This window comes from Delphinus delphis, chromosome 8, assembly GCF_949987515.2.
Source record: "Delphinus delphis chromosome 8, mDelDel1.2, whole genome shotgun sequence".
Classification (NCBI taxonomy): Eukaryota; Metazoa; Chordata; class Mammalia; order Artiodactyla; family Delphinidae; genus Delphinus; species Delphinus delphis.
This window is the reverse complement of record NC_082690.1, coordinates 57,301,227-57,317,297: the sequence shown is the minus strand read 5'-3', so window position 1 is coordinate 57,317,297 and position 16,071 is coordinate 57,301,227. Positions and strand designations below refer to the sequence as shown.

General features: G+C 52.0%; 1 protein-coding gene across 1 annotated transcript; it reads left to right on the top strand.

The window, feature by feature from the left end:
• The first annotated feature begins 280 nt into the window (after positions 1-280).
• MOGAT2 (monoacylglycerol O-acyltransferase 2) lies at positions 281-14,067 on the top strand. Its single transcript, XM_060017262.1, has 6 exons — positions 281-396; positions 4,894-5,072; positions 9,904-10,108; positions 10,421-10,595; positions 11,526-11,725; positions 13,140-14,067. Exons 1-6 carry the CDS (start codon positions 306-308, stop codon positions 13,292-13,294), a joined length of 1,005 nt encoding a protein of 334 aa, XP_059873245.1. The 5' UTR covers positions 281-305; the 3' UTR covers positions 13,295-14,067.
• Positions 14,068-16,071: the final 2,004 nt, after the last annotated feature.

Sequence of the window (16,071 nt, the reverse complement as noted above, 5' to 3'; positions counted from 1 at the left end):
GGCAAGATTCAGGCACAGAGAAAGGCATCTGGCAGATAAGGTTTTGCTTGAGGAGGCAAATGTCCTTCCCTTCCTCCTTCCTTTACCTGGCTCCAGGGCAAGTGGGTTCAAAGCTTTCTACCAGGAAACAGATCCTTGCCAGGGCGGGGGCAGGGAGGTGTTGGGCTGGGCAGTGTGGGGTGGGGCGCCCTCCTCCCCAACCACTAACGCTTACTCAACCTCTGGCAGCAGCAAAAACCAGTAAGTAGGTGCCTCAGACCACAGCAGAGCTCAGAGAAGACACCGGAATCAACCAAAGAGACAGCATGGTGAAGTTTGCACCCTTGTCCGTGCCATGGGAGCGCAGGATGCAGACCTTTGTGGTCCTGCAGTGGGTTTTCTGCTTTCTGGCTCTGGGTAAGGTGGGCTGGGCTGGGGGGGTGGGAGGCAATGGGATTCTTCATCTCACCTGCTGGCGCCAGACAGGGTAGGGAGTGCGCCCCCCAGGGCTAGTGTTCAGCCTGTTCACTGATGCCACTACACTGGCGTTAAACTGTGGACATACTCTTTACAGACTGGTCAATAGCCATTTCTCTCTCACACACACACACACACACACACACACACACACACATACACATACAATACACATATCCCATGTCCTCGCTCAGAAGCTCCCCGAAATTTTGCAGCTAAAGCAAGCCCTCCAGTTCCCTGCCCCTAGCATCCCTGATGATTGACCTGTGTCTCTGCCCTAAGGGTTGTTAAAACATTTAAAATATCCCCGGTTACCCCATTCCACAGATGAGCAGAGAAGCTAATTGCCTTAAATGTCCAAGGCTGTAGGTCTGGACTCCTCCTACTGCCAGAGGAGGAGAGGGAAGGTGGTAGAGGGAGGAGAGAGGGCTGAGGGCGTGGGAGGAGGTGTGGAGAAGGGGCAGGAGGCCACAAGCCGACAAGTAGGCTGGCTCCTGGGCAAAGGGCACTGGGGGCCCAGAGCCAGGTGGGCTGAGGCCCGGGGATTACAGGGGATGAGGGACATTTTGCCCAGCTGGCCTTGGGAAAGCTTTCCCAGCAGGAGTGTGTCTGACTGTCCGTGCCCACCCCCAGCCCAGCCGGGGATCCTGGCAATGTCAGGAGCAGCACAGGGAGGTCAAGCAGTGCTGGGTCTGGAGCTAGAGGGAGGGTCGCTGAGCAAAGGGATCTGAGCCCACTCGCGCCACGAGCAGGAGCTTGTACCTTGTCCCTTATCTTGGGGACAAAGGGGAGCCCAGGAGGCTTTTTGGTACAGGAGTGACAAGGTCCAATCTGTGTGTGACAGGTCTCAGTGCCTGAAGTCTATGGACCTGCTGTGTTTGGGGTGTGGGGGTTAGACCAATAGCAGGGAGTAGCCACCAGCTAGATCAGGGTCCCATGTGGCATGGACCAAATCCAGCCCACTGATTGTTTTTGCATTTGTACAGCCCATGAGCCAAGGATAGTTTTTAGATTTTAAATGTTTGCGTAATTCAAACGATTACGTGCCTATGTAATATCCTCCAAGTCGCCCCATATAGCCTCAGAGTCTAAAATATTTACAATCTGGCCCTTTAAGAAAAAGATTGCCTCCCCTGGTCTGGCAGTGAGTGGAAAGAAAGGGCCCCTTTTCAAGGATACTTAGGAGATGAGTCCACAGGGCAGGATTTACAGACTGGCAGGAGAGTAAGGACTTCCAGTGGGGGAGTAAACACCACACATGTTGTGAACGGCTGGCTCACGCTGGACATAGAGCAGGCATTTTGGGGAGGGGCAAAGAATTGGCCAGAGAGGTCAACCAGGCCCTGTCACTGAGGACTCAGGGCCCAGAAACAAATACTTTCCAGTGGGTTACATGTTTACTCAGTTTCCTTTCCTCTCCTCTATAATTCACATGCTCACACAGGAAGAAGGTAAGCTCCATTCAAATGGTCTTGTTCTCAGCTGCATCTCCAGCTCCTAGAAGAGTTGGTGTTGATAAATGTTTGTTGAATGAATGAATGTTGGGAGCATGATGTAGACAAAAGAGTAGAATTGAATGCCAGGTCCCATCCTCCTAGCTTGCTCTGGGACCTTAGCCAATTTGCATACCCTCTCTGGGTCTCAGTAAAGTGGGTTCTTACATTTCTCCCCCTTGGTGTTACAAGGTGAAAGAAGGTGTCTCCCTTCCTAAGGGATTGAAAAGATCCCCAAGTTTGGGTTTTGCTTGCTGATAGGAGTTAAAAGGTGACCTCAGGGTGAGGGGGATGGTGGAGAGTTCTTTCTGTCAAGTGCAAGTTCCTCTTGCGTGGGTTTTTTCCTAACCTTAACATGCTATGTTAGTTACAAAAATGAATATGTGCTGTTGTAGCACATCCAAACAAAATATGTATCCTAAAAGTGAAAGACTTCCCCAAATCCTACCCTCCAGGGAGCCACTATTTTTATTTATTTATTTATTTATTTATTTATTTTGGGCTGTGCACATCGTGGCTTGTGTGAAAGCAGCCGTGAAAGCGCGGAGTCCTAAGCACTGGATGGCCAGGGAATTCCCTCCAGGGAGCCACTATTAACAACTCTGTTTTATTCTCTAGAGGCGGTTTTCTGAAAGGGGGATCAACCCACATAGACTTTTGATTTTGCCCAAGGGCAGAGAGTCCTAGCTGAGGTTCTTTACCATTTTCTCACATTAAATATTTGTTATATAAATAAAAATGATAAAATCTAAGTCAACTGCCAAGCCATCCTTATCCCTTACCTCCTGGCGTCTGCCTCCTCCCTCCAGATCTGCAGCTGTCCTTCCAGCCTCTATGCGTGAGCATCCACAAGGGTGGACATGTTACTCTTCATGCAAATGGTGGCATTTCATTCCCACTCTTCTGCAACTTTCCCTTTCAAGTTTTTTATTAAAAAAACTTAAAGGCAAACAAAAAAGTGATCAACTCACCAGGAGTGTGGTTCGTCCTTTTCTGAATCCTCCAGGAATCACGAGGCTGATGTGAGAGCACGGGTTCCAGCAGCCATTGGCCAGCAGGCCTGGGAAGGAGGGGAAATGCCTGGAGGGGAGCTGCCTGCGATGGCAGTGACTCAGGGCTGCCGCTCCTTCCTGATGTTCAAGAGACGCCAGATGAATGGGTTTGAGTGTGAAGCCTCCCCATTTTTCATTATTAGTGACTAATTAAATGCTATTTAAAAATAAGCTACAGAGGTGGAAGAAACCCAATTGTCCATCGGTCCATTGATGGATGAATGTATAGCAAATGCCGCAAATAACACAATGGAATGTTATTCAGCCATAAAAAGGAAGGAGTTTCTGAAACATACAACATGGATGAATCTTGAGGATGTTGTGCTAAGTGAGATAAGCCAGTCACACACACACACACACACACACACACACACACACAAATACTTTATGATTCCTCTTATGTGAGGTTTGTGGACTAATCAAATTCATGGAGACAGAAAAGAGAATGGTGGTTGCCAGGGGCTGGGGGAGGGGGACATGGGAGTTTTTGTTTAATGGGTACAGAGGTTCAGTTTGGGAAAATGAAAAGAGTTCTGGGAATGGATGGTCATGATGGTCAATGTGAATGAACTTAATGCCACTGAACTGTACACTTAAAAATGGTTCACATGATAAAGTTTATGTTACGTATATTTTACCACCATAGAAATTTTAAAAAACTAACAAGTGCCCCAAACACAGCACTGGAAAGTCAGCTCCACGAGGGCAGGAATTTTTCTCTGTTGTTCACGGCTGAACCACCAACACCTGGCACATAGGTGTTCTGTGTAAACTGAAAATCTGTGAGCCCCAACCTATTTTCTCTGGCTTATGAATTTTACTACTGTTCAGACTGGGTCAAAAGTCCCCTTCTCCTGGAAGCCTGCCAGGAATGACAGACCCAGTCTACCCCACTTTCAGATGCAATACAACCGGAGGCTGACCTTTTTAAGAGTGTGAGTGCATGGTGTTGAGTGGAAGGAATGGGATGGGGAGGGAGAAATATTCTCTGGGAATGATGTTCCATTAGCATCAGGTAAGGGTCAGCCCCACAGACCCCCTGACCCTGAGATGAAGCCAGGGTTAGCTTGCTGCAAGGGACTTGGAATCGTAGGTAAGAAGGTATTTCCTCACTTGGCCTGGTCCTAGCCATGCTGCACCCCAACCCATGGGCCAGCCACAAGTTGGCCTCTTACTTCCTGCCTCCTTCATCAGGAAAGGGCATGGCAGGCAGAGGAAGCAGCATAAGCAAAAGCTAAGAGATTGAAGGAACTCAGTCTCTCAGTGTAGGTACACTGAGCAGTTCCATGTGGCCGGAGCATGGAGTGCATGTGGGTGAGTGAGGCTGGAGTGGGAGGGGGATCAGACCGGCCGTGGGGAGCCTGAATGCCAGGCTGAGCTACATGGGCTGTTTTTAAAGTTATGAGAAAGCCATGGAAGGACTTTAATTAGAGGGGGGGATCTGGCAGAATTTATCTATGGAAAGATGGGTGAGAGTGGACAGAGAGAGGGCTGGGCAGAGAGAATGTCTCCTTTTTCTCTGAGGGCCCAAAGGGTGGAAACGAGAAACAGTTAAACCAGTCACTTCTCCCCCAGGCATTTATTGAGCACCTGGTGAATACAAATACTTAACTGGACAGAGAGGAGGTGGAGGGGGAAGACTGGAGTGAATGAGGCAGCCTGGTGCAGTGGGAAAAAGTGAGTTTGGAGTTAGGCCTACCTGGCTTCAAATCCAGGCTCCCAGTGTGACACTGGATGGGCTGCATTCCTTCCTCTTTGAGGGGAGGGCAGGCTGACCCCTTCTGCCTGGGGTGAGGGCTGGACAGGACAGTGCTGCTGGTGCTGGGCATAAGGGTGGAAATCCTTCCTTCATCCCTCTGACCACTGATGATGGTTCCTGCTTCCCTCCCCAGCCCAGATCTGCATTGTGGTCTTCATAGGTCTCCTGTTCACAAGATTCTGGATCTTCAGTATCCTGTATGCAACCTGGTGGTACCTGGACCGAGACAAGCCATGGCAGGGGGGCAGGCGCATTGAGGCCATAAGGCGCTGGGTCATATGGAAGTACATGAAGGACTATTTCCCCGTCTCAGTGAGTAATGGGGCTGGCTGGGGTGTGGCCAGGACCGTAGTGCCCCACGTGTCCGTGGGGAAGTACGGCCCTGTGTGCAGTGAGCAGAATACTGGGCTGGGAGGTAGGAGCCAGACTTCCACCACTATGTGGCCTGGGGAAGAGTCCAGCTTCTGTCTGGCCGTGGTTTCCCACCTGCAGGGATTTGGGGCAAGTATGAGGACTGATGAATGAACAGGATTTGAAGGAGCTCTGTGGGCCATGTAGTGTGGCACACATATGTATCTTATAAACCCCTCAGTAGCCATGCTTGGGGGTGAAGGTAATAAACTTAAGGTCCTAAGAGACCCTCTAGCCCCACACTTCATAAGATGAGGAGACTAACCCCTAGAGAGGGACAAGGATGTGATCAAGTTCACATACAAAGCTCTTTTACTGATTTAAAGTTTGTGCATTTAGTCAGTTTAGAGGGACAGGGGAGAGGACCATGAACTTGTTCTCAGATTCTTCCCCTCACTCTGGTATGTTAGGCATCCTTGGACAAGGCCTTGCCCCATTCTAAATCTTAGTTTACAAATGTATCCAGTGAGCACACTGATCCCTCCCACTGGAGTGCTTTTGAATCTCTGACTTTCTGACTCAGGGCACCTCATGGCCTTTTGGACACTTGACCCTGGACCCAAAGTTCAGTCCTGAGTGGAGCAGAATCCTTGATTGAGTGAACTGACCTTGGCTCCTTTCCTGAATCCCAGACAGACTAAACTCTTGGGTATAAGCAGCTGGGCAGGGATGATTTATTGTCCAGATAGGATGGGGAAGGCAATGGGGACTCAGAGAGGTGCCAGGCAGGGGCAGGTGGCCCTCCCCTGGAAACAGGAGAGAAGAAACATCTAGAGTGTGGCCTCTGGAGCTGAACAGACTAGGTTCTATGATCAGTTCTGTAACATACAAGTGGCGTGACCTTGGGTGAGTTACACAGTCTCTCTGAGCCTCAGTTTCCTCATATGTAAAGTGGAGATGATGCCACATACATCATTGGGTTGTGTGGATTCCATGAGACAGCAAGTAAAGCACTTTGTATGTTCTCGGTAAACTAGTAGTTTGTATTATTTTACTGAATTGCTGGGGATTCTGGGGAGATGTGGGCATGGCTGTGGGTCTAGGGAGGACTCTGATAGCCCAGAGACTGGCTGTTCTGCCCTTCACACCTGCATGGCTTCTCCCACCCCAATCTGGGAGCCCCACCTCTTCCTGGCCCTCCAGAAATTAGGTCCCCAGCTGGTAAAGCGATAGGGAATGGAGGAAACAGGCTCAAAGGGGGTAAACAGCTTGGCCAAGTCATGGGCGCTCAGCAGCAGAGTCAGAGTTCCCGCCTTGCTCCCTTCTGAGAGTTCTGGAGCCCAGCAAGGACTAGCAAAGGCTGGGCAAGAGCTCATGTGCAGGAGCCCTTAGCATCCAGTGAGCAGGGCCTCCTGGGCAAAGGGAAGGGGTGGGATGGGGCAGGGCAAGGCAGGGCAGCAGGGCAGGGGCTGGGCAGAGGGCAGGAAGTTGGCTGGCAGAGGCTTCCATGCTCATTAGGGGTGATAGATGTTGAAGGGCAGAGCAAGTGGGCAGTGCTGAGCCAACCTGAGGGGCCCGGGTGGGGGCAGTCTTCCTCGACCCCATATCTGCTTCCTCTGCAGGGTGCCCTCCCAGGACCTTGTCAGCACAAACGAGCAGGGTTTGCTGGGTCCCGAGGGAAGCCATGGGAATGTCATGGGCAGAGTCCCTCATCCCCACCCCAGGACTTCTGAGCTTTGAGATTCTGAATTCCCATCCCCCAGCTCCTCTTCCCAGGCTCGCTCTTCTGTGCCAGGAAGGCCAGAGTTTCCATGGGAAAGTATGGCCTGTAGCCTAGAGTGTTTGTGACACCAGCTACCAAGCCAAAGAAAACTATAAGTGGTTTCTGGCCTCAAGTAGAGCTTTGCAGATTCTGGCTCTGTGGTCTCCCTCCACACTGTGAGCTAAATCCTGAGTCCACCAGGGAAGGAAAGGCAGCCTGCGAAGGGAAGAGCGCAAGCTCAGGCCCAGAGCCTGCCACTGCATGGTTTCTGAGCAACAGTGTGACGAAAGCAGAAGGTGCACCTGGGGATGAGGCGGGAGAGGTTTTCAGGGATAAGGTAATGGAGGCCAGTGCAGGCCATTCCACAGAACTGGAGCTCTTCAACTGAGAGCTCTCCAGGGGGCTGTCTTCCTGCCATCCCGTGACCTCCAAAGGACAGCATCTGGCTCTCTTTACAGCTGGAGCTGCTGACAGTTGCAGAACCTGATGCTGAGCAGCTCTGTGCCTGTCCTACCCGCCATCCTCCTGCTGCCCCAGCCAGTTAGCCCCCCAGGACGGTTTCTCAACCCTGGGACTACTGACACCTTTGGGACACTGGACTTGTTTTGCAGAAATTCCATGCGCACAGTGTTCAGGATTGTCGCCCACTGCAGGCCTGTGGCATCACCACCTGCAGAGGGCGGGCAGTACCACCAAGAGACCTGCAGGGAGTGAGAAGATGAGCACTTTGACTTGCCTGTCCTGGGCTGGGAGCCTGCAGGGGTGGCGCTGGGGCCTGCGGATTCTGGACCCCACCACCTCCCTGGAGACCCTCCTACTCTTCCACATACTTTCAAAGCGCAGGCCCTGCAGGGATCTTAGGGTGGCCGGGAGGCAGGGCGTCCCGGATAAGGAGTCCCCACATTCACAAGCCTCTGCCTTCCCTATCAAATGCATGTGGATCCCTGAGCTTCTATCAGTTCTTACTGTGATTTTACAAACTAGCATCTAGTGGTGAATTTCAAGCAAAATTAGGGCACAGTCTCTGTGTCTTGGAGCTTTCCAACCTCACCCTTAGCCTTCCTAAAGGGCTAATGGTGGAGAATCAGGCAACGTTTCCCCCAGGAGGAGCTGTCTCCACCTCCTGTTACCCTTCTCGGCACAGCTGATGACGTTCTGCACACATCGTCTTGCTCTTTGCTTTTTCACCCGACAAGCAACTGTAGCATCTTCCTGTATCAGGACAGGAAGAGCTATGTCGTACATCCCTATGGCTACACAGTGGCCCATGAGTGAATGTTCCATAATTTGTCTAAATGGGCCCTGTTGATGGACATTTGAGTGGAAGCCAAGTTTTGGTATTACTAAAAATGATACTTCAGTTAATAATCTTGTTCAGATGTCATTTTGCACAAGTATGAGAAATTCTGTAGCTAACTTCCTCAGCAGTGGAGTTGCTGGCCTAAAAGGTCAGTTACGTTTTTCAATTGTAATATCGATAAATACTGCCTCATTGCGTTTAGGCAGGTTGTACAAAATTATTTTCCCACTAGCTGAGAAAGAGAATGCATAAGCAAGTGCTTCAGTGCGGGGAGCCAGGTATGCTTTTCAAGAAACACCTTTCCCAATGAGAATAACCAGAATTATCTCTGCTTGTTCTTATTTTCTCGTCCAATAAATCCCCACCGAACGAGTGGAAGAAGTTTGTCCTCATCTGGGAAGCAATGGCGCCTCCACCTATGGTCCCCTCAGCCTTTCTGCAAAGGGTCAAGGGTAACCAGAGGGCATACTGGGGGGGTGGGGATTTGCGGAGATCAAGTCCAGGTCAAGGACAGGACAATTTGGGGCTGTTCAGCTTGGGTAGGGCAGATAGGATCAGACCCCCATTGCTGTCCCTTGGGTCCCACCAGGTTGCTCTGAGAGCAGGCAGCCAGGCCTCTGGGGCCCGAAGGCAACAAGAATCCTCAGGGTCATTCTGAAAATTTCAGCTTGGTGACAGGATGAACTTTCACGGTGTCAGAGCTGAGCCAGCGTGGAATGGACTGCTCACGCCTGCAAGGCCTGTGCAGAATTGTCAGGGAGCCTCCTGCCAGGGGCCTCAGGGCCTCCAACTCTGATGGCTGTGCCTCCCAGATAACAGGGCTCTGTAAAGGGCAGTCCCGGCAGTTACTGGCAGAGTGGAGCAGGGGTTGGTCACACACACAATCAGTGCCCCGGCAGTACTCTTTGCACACTGAAGCCTGTCCAGTAAATGGTGGGAGCAGCACTTGTTAACTCAGTTCCTCTCCTTCCACCCTCAGCCCACTTTGCCTGGAAGCTGCTAATGACAAACAGCTCTCCTCTCCCACTCCCTCTACAATATCTAGTGGTCTCCCCAGCACCCACCATGCTGCAGGACTGACCAGACCAGGGCAGAGCTGCCAATGGGCAGGGGAACAGGTGGGTGGATGGCAGTGAAGGTCTGACATGGGGGGAGCAGAGAACCACCAGGGAGACATTTGCATTGTACAGAGGGGTTAACAGGACTAGGGCCAGTCTCCAGGTCTGCACGCTCTTTCAACCACCCCTGATATATCTTGCAAATGCTCACTCCCAGGTCCTAAGCGCCAAATTCTCTCATAGGGAGTTTTGTTAAAATAGGGCTCTTCAAGCATAGTGGCACCCCTGTGTGGCCCTTGATGGTGTATGAACTATACCAATTATAATTCAATGTATCAATTATGATCATCCTGTCCTGTAGTCTTGGTAATTCCATGGCACGCGTGGACCTGAGCTTCTCAGCAGTCCTGGGAGGTAGGTGGGACAGGGTCAGATGTCCGCATTTGATAAATTAAAAGCCAGAGAGGGAAGCAATTTGTCCGAAGCCAGCAGCGAGTCTGAGACACAGATGGCACCACAGTCTCCCTAGATGCCTTCAAACGCATATCTCCATCTTCATAAGAGCCTGAGGCTCAGAGAGGGGGAGTAAGTTGCTCAAGGTCACACTGGTGATGGCAGAATCAGGGAGGGCCTGAGATCCAGCCCCGACTCACCAGGTTGCTGTCCCTGCAGCTGGTCAAGACCGTGGAGCTGGACCCCTCCCGGAACTACCTCGCTGGCTTCCACCCCCACGGGGTCCTGGCGGCTGGAGCTTTTACCAACCTGTGCACCGAGAGCACCGGTTTTTCTTCACTGTTCCCCGGCATCCGCCCACATCTGATGATGCTGAACTTGTGGTTCTGGGCCCCTTTCTTCAGGGATTACATCATGTCAGGGGGTGAGTCTTCCCACCCCTGGGTAGCCCAGGAAGATGAGGGCTGGAGGCATGGAGGAGGGATCTTAAGGAGGACTTCTAACAATTCTGTGCTTAATCCAAGAACATGTGTAGTGGAGAAGGAGGCTAGACCCAAGGAAGCACTTCCCACAGCTCCGTGCCCAGCAAGGAGCTCGGCCAGGGGTTGGGAAGAGGGGGAGGACTCAGTCCCAGTCCTCAGGGAACTCCCAGTTCGGGGGGGTGGAGCCCAGAGCACATCCTCCTCCACCATCCCTGCCCCCTTCACACCATACTTGACCTTCTTCCTCTCCCCAGGGCTGGTCTCATCAGACAAGGAGAGCGCCGCTCACATTCTGAACAGGAAGGGAGGTGGCAACCTGGTGGCCATCATTGTTGGGGGCTCCCAGGAGGCACTGAACGCCAGGCCTGGAGCCTACAGGCTGCTGCTGCGGAACCGCAAGGGCTTCATCAGGCTCGCCCTGATGCACGGGTATCGGGGGAGAGGGCTCTCGTTCAATTGGAGATTGGCAAGGATTGTATTTTAGTGGGAAGACAGCAGAGATTAATGCAGATCCTATTTTGGCAGGGAGATTTTTTTTTTAATTAATTTAATTTATTTATTTTTGGCTGCGTTGGGTCTTTGTTGCTGCATGTGGGCTTTCTCTAGTTGCGGCGAGTGGGGGCCACTCTTCATTGCGGCACGCAGGCTTCTCATTGCAGAGCACGGGCTCTAGGTGCCCAGGCTTCAGTAGTTGTGGCGCATGGGCTTAGGGGCTCCGAGGCATGTGGGATCTTCCTGGACCAGGGCTTGAACCCGTGTCCCCTGCATTGGCAGGTGGATTCTTAACCACTGTGCCACCAGTGAAGCCCTGGCAGGGAGATCTCAATCCATTCACAATGAAGATTCTGTGTTGGTGACAATGTACTGTCTCATTCCCAAATACCCAGAGAAGAGTCTAGAAGGGAGATTTGGTGATTAAAGGGACTAAGTGTCAAGGGTCATACTGCTGAAAGCTTGCATTAGATCTGAGACGGAGGGGATCTGGGAGAATGGAGTTTGGGGCATTGCTTAGAACTATTCTCCTACCTTGGAGCTTCTTTGAAGAATACAAGCTAACTGGGGCAGGTCAGACTTTTCCAAAGTTTGCAAATGTTTTTTTCTATCTGGGAGGACTCTCTGCAGCATTCTAGTCTCCCTGTCATGTTACAACTGCCAGGCAGTGGTCCTGAGAAGAGCTGGGACATGCCCACAATCACAAAGCAAGGCCATAGCAGGACTGGGAGACACCAGAGGCCTCCTACTTCCGGCCCAGGGCTCTGTTCTCTACCCTAATTCCTGGTCACTGGGTCCCTGCAGGAAGCTAGGTGACAAGCTTGCACCTTCTTGCACCTCCTAACCCTCTCTCCTGTCTCCCTCCAGGGTAGCTCTGGTGCCGATCTTCTCCTTTGGGGAGAATGACCTATTTGACCAGGTTGACAACCCTCCTGGCTCCTGGTTGCGCCGGACCCAGAACCGACTGCAGAAGATCATGAGAGTCTCCCTCCCGCTCTTCCATGGCCGTGGTGTCTTCCAGTACAGCTTTGGTCTTATGCCCTACCGCCAGCCCATCACCACCGTGGGTGAGCCAAGACCCAGGCTGGGATGGGGAAACCTACAGGGCAAGGGGCCCAGGCTGTGTGCTGCAAGGGGACATGCACATGGGCCAGACACATCTTTGACCTTGTGGAGCTCACATTCTAGACTGGGAAACAGTTACACAGGCAGATATAAGGCAGTCTGGGAGGAGAACTCTAACAGAGACACAAAGAACAGTAGCCACTACTGAGTACCGAGCACCTGCTGTGTGCCAGGCACTGTACTGGCTCCTTACATGCAGCAGCTCAGTTATCCCAACAACCTTGGAGGCAGGGACTGTCATCCCCATTTCACTAATGGCAAACTGAGACTCAGAGAAGTTAAATCATTTCCAAAAGAACACCCTGCCCTTGAGTAAATAAGTTGAGGTTTGGTCAGGATCTATTTGACTTTTTTATTATACCAAAGAAGGAGGGTTTAATTCTGACCAGATGATCTCATAAGGCTTATTGGAGAAGATGGATACAAGGGAAGGGCATTCCAGGTGTTAGAATTGTGTGTAAAGTAGCAATCAGCAGGCTATGAAAGAGAGCCTGAGGGATTTTCCTGTAAATAATGGGCATGAGCTTCAGTGCATGGACTTAGCACCATCTTTGCAGCTATTTGGACAGCTCATTTGCTTTCTTCTTGGATTCCACCTAGGTTCCAATGGCAAAGCTTGTAGAGAGAGGTCTGTTCATCTCCAACCACCCAGTCATTCCTTAGTTGAGTACAGACTTGGTTAGTCCCCTACACCATGACTTTCTCTGGGTTGTGTGGTAATATTTTCATGAATATAATTCACATGTGCTGCCTCCAGAGCCATTCCCAAGAGAAGAACACAGCAGCTTCTTCCTGAGCCAGGCAGAACCAGAGGAAGGAGGTACATAGGGCCTCCCGATCCCTCCCTAGAAAGGGGGCACTGCAGGCCAGCATGGAGAGAGAGGGGTGAAGAAGGGCGCTTGGGCTGTGGGCCGCCTCCCCCCAAGACATACAGGCGCTTCCCATCACCGTATCTGAGACTCCCAGAGCCACCTGGCCTGGAGGTTAAGAACACACCCCCAGGGCTTACCACCTGGCACTGATTCTTCCTGGCTATGTGACCTTGAACAAGTTACTTAACCTCCTTGAGCCTCATCGCCTGACCTGTCAAAGAGGAATAATAGCAGGTTCTATCCGTATAGGATTGTTAGGATGATTATAGGAGATATTGCTTGTAAATGCCAGCTGGTGGTATTGTTAATATATCAGAATCTTGGAGTTGCCCTAACATCTTAGAACTTATCACCCAAAATAGAATTGAAAGTGAGACAGTAAGAGCACTTTCCTGCACCGATGACCATTGTGGTGTGAACCCCAAGGGCACTGCAACTCCGGTGGTTCCTGCTCTGGGCCACCTCACTCCTTTGTGTCTTGCAGTGGGGACGCCCATCGAGGTGCAGAAGACACCGCATCCCTCACAGGAAGAGGTGGACAGGCTGCACCAACGCTACATGAAGGAGCTAAGCAACCTCTTCGAAGCCCACAAGCTCAAGTACAACGTCCCCAGTGACCAACACTTGGAATTCTGCTAGTGCCTCCCCAGAGGAGGGGCTGCCCCAAAGGGCAGGGCTGGCATTAGGGAGAATAGAGGGAGGGGCTGTGATCCCAGAAGGCTTCGCGGAGGTGTCCGTTGAGCACATCTCCAAAGCCTTCGATGACTCCTGCGTTTCTAACCCATGCCAGGCCCCGAGTCACAACTGGCAGTGTGGCAGAGGAGACCATACTCTGGCATCGGTGATTTGCACTCCTGCTGTGACCCCTCTGCAAGGAGCCCCCTCCTTGGTCTGCCCACCTGAGAAATGGGAGAGATGCTGGGAGGGAATAATGTCCGGGTTCTCTGTCCTCTGTGGTCCTGTCACTCAGTGGGCAGGAAATATTACCAGGTTTTTCTTCCTCTGCCTTGAGTGACAGCTGCAAGAAGCCACCAGCGGCAGCCCTTTCTCCTACAATTTCCCTCATCCTGCATCCTGCCTGTCCCAGCTCCTCCCTCCCTGAGCTGGAGAGGAGGGCAAGGCCACAAAGCCCCTGCACTCACCCTGGGCACCTTTGAGTGTCTGAGTCCTCTGAGCCCTGAAATGGCAGCCAGAGGGGTCCAGAGGTAGGGAAGGAGAATTGCACTCTGTCATCGGCTGAATGCCCGGGAGCGGACTTCTTCGCCGTCCTGAGTCTCAGTTTCCCCGAGTGACTAGGATGACCTCTGAGTCTCAGCTCTGACGTCACATGGGCTGAGAGCTCCATGAGGCAACTCCTACTCCATCCTTTGTAAGTTCAGCCCTGACCTTGGTATAAAAAATGGGCTCCATAAATGTCAATTCATCAAATGAAAGATTCTGTTTTACTTTTTTTCTCATATTCCCCACTTCCACCTGGGAGCGCTGGTCAGAGCCTCACCTTTGCCCCCCAGCCTGGCCCCCCAGCCCTGCTGCCCTGTCTCCCCTTCCCAGATGGTGGATCAGATGGGCCAAAGAATGGCATGTTGTCTCTTTCTTCCTGACCCGTCTACTCCAACTTACCACTTCTGGCCTGTCCTATGGGAGAGAAGGGAACTGGTTATATAAAGATACAGGGTAGCCCAGCCAGAAAACAAAGGCCAGACATGAGGAGTGAATATTCCTATGTGTCTACAAGCAGGGTAGATGGGGACACACCCCTGATGAGAAGAACTCTGGGTTCCTGGGTCTGTGACATGTGTCATTAGTGAAAGGACAGGATGGTAGGGTAGGACCAGTACTGTGAACTCCCACACCTGGAGCAAGAAAATAAGGCCTTTTCCCTCCAGAAGTTATAATCACACCCATAAGTACAAATGGGGGGCGTTCTGAGAATGTAAATTTGGGCATAAGCCTGGCCCAACCCTTTTCAGTGACTCTGGGCAAGTCACATCTCTTCCAAACTTCAGTTTTATCATTGGAGAAATAAGGATCACAATACCGAGCTCGGTTTTCTGGGTATAGATAGTATTATGACGTAATTAGCCATTTCATGTCCTGTGAGGTATGGTAGGGAGTAGGTGTAATTAGGAGTCGGGTCATAGATGTGCCCAGCATCTCATGATGGCCTGTTCTGACCCTATGAGGTGGGTGCTATAGGGTCACAAGAGAGGTGGGAATCAAGGGCATTGGGGTTCAGAGGGGGAGTGATGGTTTCCACCAGGGGAAGACGGAGGAAATGGCAGGTGGGCGGGGCTGTGAAGGAAGGGCAAGATTTGCCAAGGAGGGAAGGACCTGCCCGCTGGGTAAGGAGCCTCTGCAGACCTTAGTGGCTGAAGGAGGCAAGGATTTATCATGTCCACACTTCTGTGGGTTGGCTGCTGGTTCTTCTCAGTCTTCTTGCTCTCCCACCTGCCATGTCCTGGGACCTGCTGATCCCTTTCCCCAGATGCTCTTTCTCCTCCACCCAATCAAAGGTCACCTCCTTTGTCAAACCTTAGCACACCGCACCCACCCTGGACCCTGCTCTGCCCCACTGCCCTGAATTACGGTTGGTTACCCATCCTGTGGGCTAGCTTGGAGGTGAAAAGGCCATGACCATGAATGGGTGAGTGATCTACCATGTTCCCAGGGGACTGGGAACCCCGAGGCCAGACCACATCCTTGTGACCGTCAGTGCCCTGGGACCTGGGGACCTCAGCATCCCTGGTCAGCCTGGGAGGTTGTATAAACGACTCACACCGCACCTCCTCTTGGGCCCTACAGGCCAGGCCTGGGCAAGGGTGAGGGTGAGTCCGGGACTTGCTCTCAGCTGATTAAACTAGTTCTCTGTTGCTGTAGATCAAATACTCTAAAACTTTGCTGCTTTACACACCACCATTTAGTGTCTCACAGTGTCTGAGGACCAGGATCTTGGAGGGGCTGTGCTGAGGGTTCAGGCTCATGTGTCTCATGAAGAGGCAGCCAAGCTATTCCCGGGGCCGTGGTCTCGGAGCCTCGAGTGGGGCTGGAGGATCCACTCCCAAGCTTGCCCCCACGGCTGCTGGCAGAAGGCTTCAGACCCCCGCATGGGGACCTGTCCAGAGGGCTGCCAATTGTCAATGACACTGCTTATCCCAGAGTTAGCAAATCACGAGGGAGGGGGGGGGAGAGAGAGAGAGGAAAAAACCAAATGCCTTCTACAGTCTAGTCTCTGAGTCACAGGCCATCAGTTCTGCCTCCTAATTCCATCACTTTGATGAGAGGCCCTGAGTCCAGCCCACACCATAGGAAGGTGTGACACCTGGAGGTGAGGTCACTGGGGACGACTTGCTGGTGCTCCCACAGCAACAGCGACAGCAACAGCGCAGGACACTGGACCGGACAAGCCCAACGCTGTG